This window comes from Pan paniscus, chromosome 11, assembly GCF_029289425.2.
Source record: "Pan paniscus chromosome 11, NHGRI_mPanPan1-v2.0_pri, whole genome shotgun sequence".
NCBI classification, from domain to species: Eukaryota; Metazoa; Chordata; class Mammalia; order Primates; family Hominidae; genus Pan; species Pan paniscus.
This window is the reverse complement of record NC_073260.2, coordinates 26143997-26154952: the sequence shown is the minus strand read 5'-3', so window position 1 is coordinate 26154952 and position 10956 is coordinate 26143997. Positions and strand designations below refer to the sequence as shown.

The window sequence follows — 10956 nt, the reverse complement described above, 5'->3', positions numbered from 1 at the left end:
ACATGTCCTTCCAGCCTTTTCTTTAAAAAAAAAAAAAATGGCCAAGGGAATATTTGAACTCTTATCTTGTATTCTTGGGTGGAGCTGATTTTATCCTGGATGTTTAAGTAGCTTTTGTAGGTACTCAGGAATCCTAAAATCAATAGCCTTTTTGGTGATTGGAACATCACGAACATGCATACCCAGATTATCACTGTAGAAACACAGCTGCTGATTCTCATTAGCAGTATGAGGAGGAGGAAGATGATGGTGAGTCTTGCCAGGCTTTGAACTGCAGGACTGGGTGCACCTAAAAAAAAAAAAAAAGAAAGCCACTGTCTTCCTAAATTCGTGTATCTTCAGATTGGTAATACTGGACTAGGAATCAGGAAATCTGAATTCCTGTCCCAGCCCTTATAACTCACTCTGAGTTTGGGCCAGGCTCCCTAAGCACTGTAAAATGAGTGGATTAGACCTGGACTTCTACTGAGTAACTGCTGGGGATACAAAGGTAAGTAAGGCACAACCTTGATCTCAAGTTTAAAGTAAGCATTTTTGTTTATTTGTTTTGCTTAAGTATACAACTTTTAGAATACTCATAAAATATATTGTCAACCCCCAGAAGATTGGCCAGGAAGCAGCAATTTTTTTTCTCCACCCTCCACTCCCCTTACTCCCTCAGGGAAGCAGCAATTTTAATAATTATTTTCAAATTATCAGCAATTTTGCAACAGAGATGACAGTCTTTATATACGAGTATATAAATCTATATACTAATCTGTAATGATGCATGCATTTTAAAATTAGTAGTTTAAAGTTATAACCAAGTTATATCAGGTATAATGATAGGAATATGAATTAAATGCAGGTTCTAGGGGATCTATAACATTCCATTCACTCAGTCACTGAAAGCAGACTTAGGGCCATTAGTTGGTTAACTGAAGAAGTAAGTTAAAGCAGGGAATCATACAGATAATAGTTATATGCATAACATTTTAACGAACACATAAACATTCTTTTGCCATTCTTTTAACATAAGGCCTCAGCCTTTTCTTGGAGTGTAGGACCCTGTTGCCTGTTTTTATAAGTAAAGCTTTATTAGAACACAGCCTTGCTCATTTGTTTATGTATGTCTATGACTCCTCTTACCCTACAAGGCAGAACTGAATATTTGTGGTTGCAACAGAAACCACATGGCCTGCAACATCTAAAATGTTTACTTTTGGCCCTTTATAGAAAGAGCTTGCTAGCCCCTGGCCTACATTATCTATGGTATTTTTAACATGGAATGAATACTTAAAGTCACTTGCAAAGCAGTCTCACTGCAGAATCTTTCTGGGTGTTTATGAAATGTCCTTCCAGACTTTTCTGTTGTCTCCCACACCTAACAGCAAGTTTATGTGTTATCTGTATGCTCACTTTTTTTTTTTTTTTTTGAGACAGAGTTTCGCTCTTGTTGCCCAGGCTTGAATGCAATGGCACAATCTCGGCTCACCACAACCTCCACCTCGCGGGTTCAAGCAATTCTCTTGCCTCACCCTCCCAAGTAGCTGGGATTACAGGCATGTGCCACCATGCCCGGCTAATTTTGTATTTTTAGTAGAGACGGGGTTTCTCCTTGTTGGTCAGGCTGGTCTGGAACTCCCGACCTCAGGTGATCCACCCGCCTTGGCCTCCCAAAGTGCTAGGATTAGAGGCGTGAGCCAACGCGCCCGGCCTTGTATGCTCACTTTTATCTAGTCTTTCCAAAGCATTCAGTGTGGTGTTTTAGAAATAACTACTAGAGAGGCTATGTAGTACAGTAGTTAAGTACTTGAGCTCTGGAGCCAAATTGCTTTGCCACTTATTAGTTGTATAGGCCATAGACAAGTTACTCAGTTTTTGCCTTTGTAAAACAGGCGTAATGGTAGTATCCATTTCTAGGTTTCTCGTGAATATTATAGGAGTTAATTCATGTAAAGCATTTAGAACAGTGCCTGGCAGGTAGTAAGTACTCAGTGTTAATTGCTGCTATCATTTTTCTCTTCTCATTTATACTTCATTGCTTTACATAGTATTTACGTACTTTCAGTAATAAGCACAACTGGCATAAATAGGTTTGTGAATAAACACACTGTCACCATTGATAAGCACACTTCACAGAGGGGGAACCAGAAGTGTTGTTCCCATCACATTGGAGAATAGCCTAATGGTGTGATGTCAGTTAAATTGGATAAGAGAGTTCTGTGGGATAGTTTGCTAAGAGTATAAGGCAACAGTTCACAGAAGAAAGTAATGGATTAAAATTGAAAAGGAATCCAGGACCATATTTGTCAAATACCTTGAAGGTCAAGGTGACAAGTTTGTACTTAGATTGGTAGGAAGTGGAATTTTTTATTCTAAATGGCATGATTGATGTAAAAAAGTTCAAATGGCTTAGGAATGTATGACGTAAAAAGTTACATTTCGCTAGCTCCATTCCATGTCAGTAGCCACTTCATTTTCTAATGGCCCCTAGAACATGAGGTTGTTGTGAAGGCATGGTAAACACCACTTGGGGCACTGGTATTAATCTGTTAAAATTTTCAATTCAGCTTTCCTTTGGATTATAATCTCAATTTTGAATTGAGAAAAATAAAGTTTCCATACTGAAGGTGAATAAAATGAAATGACTGTTTTGAAAGTAGATACCATACTCATAAGAGTCTTTGATTCCTAAGTCTTTCTCTACCTCTTGTGTCCAACTTGGAAGTCTTGGTAGAGAAGGACTTAGGAATCAGAGACTCATCTCTACTGTTAATTCCTTTTTGCACCTTTCCCACCAGAAGTGCTACAAGAGAGAAAGATGATACAATAATCACTAGAAAAGCAAAGTGTTCGGTCAGGTGTGGTGGCTCCCGCCTGTAATCCCAGCTCAGGCAGATCACCTGAGGTCAGGAGTTTGAGACCAGCCTGGCCAACATGGTGAAACCCCGTGTCTGCTGAAAATACAAAAATTAGTCAGGCATGGTGGCGGGCACCTGTAGTCCCAGCTACTCAGGAGACTGAGGCACGAGAATTGCTTGAGCTCCGGAGAGGCGGAGGTTGCAGTGAGCTGAGGTCACGCCACTGTGCGCCAACCTGGGCGACAGAGTGAGACTCCATCTCAAAAAAAAAAAAAAAAGAAAGAAAGAAAGCAAAGTGTTTACAGTGACAAGTTGATTTCAACTAGCAGTTGTCAGATAAGTTAGTAACAAGCCATCACCCAAATAACTGCATTTTAAAGTGGACAGGGCAGGCCTGACTGGGGAAAAGGGAGGGAAGGGGTAGGGGGTTCCTGATGCCTATACTCCCACATGCAGCTCTTAAAGCTATTTTAAAAACTTAAAAGTTTTCTGTAGTTTTGTGACTTAAGTATAACAAGTCATCAAAAGTCTGATACTTAATACATTACAATGAACAGTTTATGCCAAAAGAAATCTTATAGTAGGGCCTGGGAAGGAAATTCTTTTGAAGTTCCATTGCTTTGAGTAATATCATTTTATGATTTAGGTTACATCCCCAAGCAGAGGAGGGGCCCATCCTTAGGAATGCAAAGCCCTGCAGAGAAGGAAAGGGTTGAGAAGGGTCCACCCTACCTCTTTTCCTTTACACAATGGCCCTAGGCTTTTGTATACAACCTGCTTTTGTAGGCTTAGGACATTATGAAATACAGCATGGTAAGATGGAAGCCTGAATCTCAAAAGTAAATATGAGAAATGATTCGGAGGGAACATATAAAGAGAGCAAAATTCTAGCAACAGGTGACATATTTCCCTAGATAGAAGAGTTACTGTAGAACTATGATGAGTGTTTATATAATTTTGAAGCAGTTTAGAGCATCTAGAATGTAATCATTTAATTTATGAAATGAAAGGGAAATGCTGTAACTCATACACCCGCATCCTCTCTCCTACCTTTTCTGATGGCTTTTTATGAGTTCTCACACAACCCCTATGCATAATCTATACCTTAGTACATTTTACATTATTTTTAAATTATTTACATGTGTCCCTCTTTCACCAGAATGGGTTTCTTAAGGTTAGAATTTCATCATGGTACCTTCATTCGATAGGTATGCAATAAATAGTGAAAGAATAGTCTGAGTTCCTTGAAATTGCATAGGAAATGAGACCTAAGAGCCAGATCTAGAATGCAGATCTAGAACCTCTTTCAATTCCTAGCCCAGTACTTTTACTGGCACACCATACAGCCTCTATCTGAGATATTGAACAATTTTTTTCTTTTTTCTTTTATTTTTTCTTGAAACAGGGTCTTGCTCTGTTGCCCAGGCTGGAGTGCAGTAGCACGATCTCAGCTCACTGCAACCTCTGTCGCCCAGGCTCAAGCAATCTTCCCATCTTAGCCTTTCGAGTAGCTGGGACTACAGGCATGCACCACCACGCCCAGCTAATTTTTTGTATTTTTGATAAGAGTCGGGGCTTTGCCATTGTTGCCCAGGCTGGTCTCAAACTCCTGAGCTTAAGCAGTCTGCCCACCTTGGCCTCTTAGAGTGCTGGGATTACAGGCATGAGCCACCATGTCCAGCCTCATTTTCATTCTTGTACTGCATTTTCACTAAATCATTCAAGTTCCTTTTATCTTGTGTAACATATTTAATTGAATTTTCCTACTGAATAAAAAAAAGGGAACAGTTCAAATGTTTTCTAGTTTCTGTCTTATGCCGTATTAATTTCCAATATTACTCATAGGCAAACCAACAACATTATTATCCAAACAGTTTAAATGCTATGTAATATAACTAAAGCAAAGTTTAGACAAGGAGGACCATTGTCTACCTTTGATTATAACAATAAAGCAGTTAAAGCAATGCTTTGCCAATGTATATTTGTCTGACTAGCTAGTTTTGTTTAAATCAAACTGTGAAAGGCTGTATACTTCAAGAGACATGAAAGTGAGCCTTATGTGTGACTTAGCTCCTTTCAGAGATTAATTTTGTCATCTAATGAGCAAGAAAGCTATTATATTTCATATTTACTGTACCTTAAAATTGGAAAGTATTTAACATATTTTATTTGACCCTTACAATACTATGAGATTGGCAGCGTAGGTATTTTAATATCTGTTTTGCAAATTTTGCAAATTTTGGTGATTTGCCTAATGTCACATGGCTAGTATATGGCAAATGTGGGTCCAGAGCTCAGAGCCTTTGATGCCTAGTGCTGCATGCTTTCTCCACTCTAAGATACTATCTAGAAAACACTGAAATTGTCACATAAATCATACTAAAGCACAGTTAGCGGACTGGAAGTGTGTCAAGGCTACAAAAGGATCCTGTAAGAGGAGCATGAAAGGGTGCATCATGTGATTACATTATTCCAGGATGTGGCTTACCCAACAACAAAAGGTATCACAGAAATGGAGTAAAGTAGCTGGGAGATCCACTCCCCATTGGACTTAGGCCTTGTTATCATTACATAACTAAAAGACCTTTTCAGTTTGTTTGTTTGACATATCAAATTTGAGTTGTCCTATTAGAACCAGGCAAATAAAAGCTTTTGTAAAGGCCTTTGGAAGAATGTAGTTGTACACTTGATCTTCTTTGTACAGAAGGGTGGGAGTGGGCAAGAGAAATGGGAGCTTCTATGTTATTTGCCACCAGAACAGGATATGTAAAGCTCAGAAACCCATCCTGCTTAGCTGCTTCCCAGCAAGCCATCCGGAGAAATGGGGCTGGAGAAAGCGGTTAGTCTAGTGTTATGGAGCCTTCTATCAGAAGCAGATGTTATGGATTCACCTAACTAAAGAATGTTAGTGTCATCATTTAATAACATGAGCCTCAGTTTCCACATCTGTAAAATAAAGGAGTTGGATTTGATGATACTTTTTTTTTCTTTTGAGTTGGAGTTTCGCTCTTGTTGCCCAGGCTGAAGTGCAATAGTGTGATCTCGGCTCATTGCAACCTCCGCCTCCTGGGTTCAAGTGATTATCCTGCCTTAGCCTCCCTAGTAGGTGGGATTACAGGCATGTGCCACCACGACCGGCTAATTTTATATTTTTAGTAGAGATGGGGTTTCTCCATGTTGGTCAGGCTGGTCTTGAACTCCTGACCTCAGGTGATCCGCCCGCCATGGCCTCCCAAAGTGCTGGGATTATAGGCGTGATCCGCTGCGCCTGACTGATAATTTAATTTTTTATATAGGAAATATATTCACATGGTTTGTAATTCAAAAAGTACACAAGGATATTCAGTGAAAAGTATTTCATTTACTCCTACCCACTTCTGACCAGTTCTCCTTAGGGACCACGGTCCTATTTTGCCTCCCAGGCTCAACCAACAACTTTGTTGTTTCCCCCCAACTCCCCTGAAGATAGTATAGGTATATAAAAATAACATGTACATACTCTGTTTCCTTTTTAAGTTTTTTACAAATTATAGCATACATTATATTCTGCTTTTATTTCATTTCATAATACGTCTTACAGATCATTCTATATCAATATATAAGATCGTTCTCATTCTTATTCTGCTAAGTATTCCATTGTATGAAAATATGATAACTCATTTAATCAGTGCCCTATCAATGAACATTTAGGTTGTATTTTTAATATTTTGCTATTACAAACAATCCTGTTATAAGTAACTTTGTACATACACATTTCACATATGTGCCAGTTTATCTGTAGAATGAATATTTAGAAGTGGGATTACTGTGTTAAAGAATGTGGGCAGACTGATGACTGTTCTGGTTTTGATCTTCTATGAGACTTTAACTGAAAATGATTAGTGGAAAAGAAAAAGTATCATTTTCTTGGTAATATCTTGATTTTTATCTCTTACTATTCAGAACTAAGTCTTAAGTAAGAGCCAAGAATAGGTAATCTCACCAAAATTATGTTGAATTGCAGACTTCACTAAAGTCACCTGCATCATGGTCTTGTAGATTTTTCTAGTGCTTTTCAGTATAATACTATTCAAGCTAATTTGCAAGGTGAATATTATAAACTCAGAACAAAAGGAGACTATCTCCCAACTATGTTTACTAGTATTTACCAAGTAAAGGATTCAGAAGATTTGCTCTTTATTACAATTTATGTAGGGGGTGAAGATGGAAAGATAAAACAAAGAGAGCCTAACAAATATCTGCCTCTGTCTGTGTTTTACTGTCTTCCCAAATTTTTGGATGGTTATGACGTGTGTGATAACTTTACAAAGTGTATGATACCGTAACAATTACTAATCTTTTGGGGATTTGTTTGTTCGTTTGTTTGAGAGACAGAGTCTTGGTCTGTCGCCCAGGCTGGAGTGCGGTGGCGCGATCTCAGCTCACTGCAGCCTCAACCTCCCAGGCTCAGGCTATCCTCCTGCCTCAGCCTACCAAAGTAGTACAAAAGTAGATCCTATGGCCTCATCCTATAGCTGAGACTACAGGCATGCATCTCCACGCCTGGCTACTTTTCTTGATTTTTTGAGGAGACAAGGCCTCACTATGTTGCCCGGGCTGGTCTTGAACTCCTGGACTCAAGAGATCCTTCCACCTCAGCCTCCCAAAGTTCTGGGATTATAGGCATGAGCCACTATACCCTGCCTGTTTTGTTTTTAATTAATACATAATAATTGTACATATTTATGGGGTACAGTGTGATATTTTAATACGTATATAAATTGCATAATGATCAAACAATGGTGTTTAGCATATACATCACCTCAAACATTTATCATTTCTTTATGGTAAGAACATTCAGAATTCTGTCTTCTAGATATTTTGAAATAGCCACAATAACATTGTTTACTATAGTCACTAGTCTTTTGGGGAAGCTAGGGACCATAAAGCAGATCAGAATTGTATCAGCCCCTCATGCTTTCTTGACTATAACCTACTAACTTTTCTTTTCTCCCCATCTCACCTCCCTCATTCTCTTTCTAGGTACAATAAGCCATTTATGAAATTTTCCCTGTTCAATAGCAAGTTTAAGCCAGAGCCTCCATCCTTTCCATCTCTGAATTCCCTATAGCCTCTGGGGCAGAGGGTACTTCATAATACTTGTTGAGTTGAATTGAGGTAGATGTCAAAGTGATCTGACCTCACTCTGCTCCCCTCTCAAGTGCCATATCCTTCCTTTTCCCTGCTCAGCCTTGACACACCTATCAAGCCATCCCTTTGCATGCTTAATTTGGTTCAGGAAAGGACAAGAGACCAAGTAAATTATCTTGAAGGGGAGTCTGTGTCTGCCTATGTTTAAGTAAATGCGCACACACACCTATCTTTCTGGCTCCTGCTGCCATTCTTTGTGTTGCGCTTAAAAATTGGGGGCCGGGTACGGTGGCTTACACCTGTAATCCGAGCATTTTGGGAGACTGAGGCAGAAGAATCACTTGAGGGCTGGAGTTCAAGACCAGCCTGGGCAACATAGGGAGACCCCCTCTCTACAAAAAGTTTTAAAATTAGCTGGGCATAATGGTATGTACCTATGTTCCCAGCTACTCTGGAGGCTGAGGTGGGAGGATCACTTGAGCCCAGGAGGTGTAGGCCGCAGTGAGCTGTAATCATGCTACTGCACTCCAGCCGGGACAACAGAATATGACCTTGTCTCAAAAAAAAAAAAAAAACAAATGGGGAAATTATTTATTTAGTTATGCATTAGTGGTAGCTGTGGAGTTAGGCACACCTGGTAGGAACAGCATTGGAATGTATAATTCAAAATACACATGTATCTTTTTATTCACATGAATTCCATTTTATGTGTATGAAATCATCAAGATCAAAGTGAATATTAGATGAATATGAACTCTAGCTTATTGGACATTTAGAAGATAGAGTTTGATTAGTGTTGATTTTTTTTTATTTTAGATTTTAAAAACTTGTCTATGGGCCATACGTTAAGTACTCATAGTATCTCTGTGGAAGAGTTCTGATAAACTCTGGGATAGGCGATAGCCAGGCCCACATGTGGACTATAACTCCTGTAAAGTTACAGATAACAGAATTATATGGTCTAACATGCAGCTCACTTAGGCAGTCCTACCTTTCCAAATGTTTTCTTCAATGCCATATTCCCAGGGAAAATTGCTGCTGGGTAGTTGAAACTAGGTGCCTCACTGGACTTCTTCCTATTATTTGGGCAACTTGTAAAAGCTTACAAACTTTCTAGAAAGTAGCCCTGAAAACAGTTCCTTCGTTATGTTTTTAGCAATACCACAGAATACATGGTTCTATGTTATAGCTTAGAATTGCTACTACTCTTACAAAATTGGAACATAGAAAAGATGGACAAAAACCTAGTATAATGTATCATTATTTCCATTTCAAGATGGCGTTTTGAACTCATCTCTTTTCCTTCCCAAAATCCTAGTGAAATTATCATAGGAATATGAAGAAGCATTATTTATAGTCAGAAAACAGGGAGAGAGAAGCCAGAAACTTTAAAACATTTCAAAGAAAATGTGATACAGATGGGAATCAAATTGAAAAAAATGACTGACCATCTGATTCAACATAGATAAAGGCCATCTCTGTCGGTAAATTTAAATGGGTAGGATTCATTTGCACACCCCTGCAAGCTCCCAAATCAAGAACAGCAGAGATGGTCAGGCGCGGTGGCTTACACTGGTAATCTCAGCACTTTGGGAGGCTAAGGCGTGTGGATCACCTGAGGTCAGGAGTTTGAGACCAGCCTGGCCAACATGGTGAAACCCCATCTCTACTAAAAATTAAAAAAAAAAAAAAAAAAAAAAAACTAGTCAGGTGTGGTGGCGGGCACCCATAATCCCAGCTACTTGGTAGGCTGAGGCAGGACAATCACTTGAACCCAGGAGATGGAGGTTGCAGTGAGCCGAGATCGCACCACTGCACTCCAGCCTGGGTGACGAGAGTGAAACTCTGTCTCAAAAAAAAACAAAAAAAAAAAGAACAGCAGACATAAGGAAGAAGTGTTAGCTATGGGGTAGTTGGTGGACAAATCAAGGATTTGAGGAATTGCACTTATACCATATATAGAGAGAATAGTAGATTGAGAAGTAAAAATGAGTATTTATCAAGAACTTCCTGTGTTTAGACACTGTGCTTAAGTAAGTGTTTAAGTGTATACTGTCAAGAGGTAGTTGCTATAAACATCCTTAGTTTAGAGGAAACTAACTTACCCTCTTAACCACTGTGCTGTGGCCTCAGTGAACTCCTGCTAATAATTCTTTAAAACAATCCTATGAAATAGGTTAGTTTTATTTTCCCAATTTTAGAGCTGAGGCAAGAAGATATTAAGTAATTTGCCAAAGGGCCCACAACCAGTAGGTACAGTTTTACCGGTTAGAGAATGAGTAGATCTCCTTGTGTATTTGAATAGCTGCCATAATAAAGAAAGGGGAAATATCTTTTCTACCCACAGCTTCCTCCTTGTGTTTTTTTGTTTTTGGTGGGCTATTCAGGATCTCAGATCGAATCCCAATCTCAGAAAGACAGTTGACAAACCCTGGAGAGGTCAGCTGGGAACAAATGTAAAAGTCTCAGCAAAACGGTGTACTTCCTGTTTGAGGTCTGTCTTTCTGGTAGTTCAATCCCTGTATTTCACAACTAGTCTACAAAAATAAAACTACAAAAATATTTAATTTCCCCTCCCTCTGGGATTTAGAGATTTTACTTACACAGTGCGTTAGAAAACCTCTCTCAAATCCCAAAGACGAGTGATTTGGTATTAAATTCAGTGTTAGCCCCCAAGTTCTTTGATTATTAGGTGGTGGTCTGTGCAAATTTTATGTGAGACTGGGCTAACTCTGTGACCTTTTTGGAATTTCAAAATAAACAAATGCATTATTTTAGTTCCTGGTTGAATCTTGGCTTTCTTTTCTTTATTACTGATACCTAATAATTGCACATATTTATGGGCACAATAATTAATAATTGCACAATGTATAATGATCAAATCAGGGTATTTAGGATATCCATCACCTTCAGCATTTATCATTTCTTTGTATTGGGAACATTTCAAATCTTCTAATTATTTTGAAATATACAGTGTATTGTT

At 38.9% G+C, this 10956-nt stretch overlaps 2 protein-coding genes across 2 annotated transcripts in view; one reads left to right on the top strand and one right to left on the bottom strand.

Annotated features, from left to right (window-relative positions):
- FKBP15 (FKBP prolyl isomerase family member 15) overlaps positions 1–260 on the bottom strand; it is a 57211-nt gene extending 56951 nt beyond the window's left edge. The window contains exon 1 of the mRNA XM_008958544.6: positions 183–260. Within this exon, the coding sequence (XP_008956792.3) occupies positions 183–221 (39 nt within the window). The 5' untranslated portion in view covers positions 222–260. The remainder of the gene's footprint in view (positions 1–182) is intronic.
- SLC31A1 (solute carrier family 31 member 1) overlaps positions 1–10956 on the top strand; it is a 43038-nt gene that overhangs the window by 1561 nt on the left and 30521 nt on the right. The gene's annotated exons all lie outside the window — the stretch shown is intronic.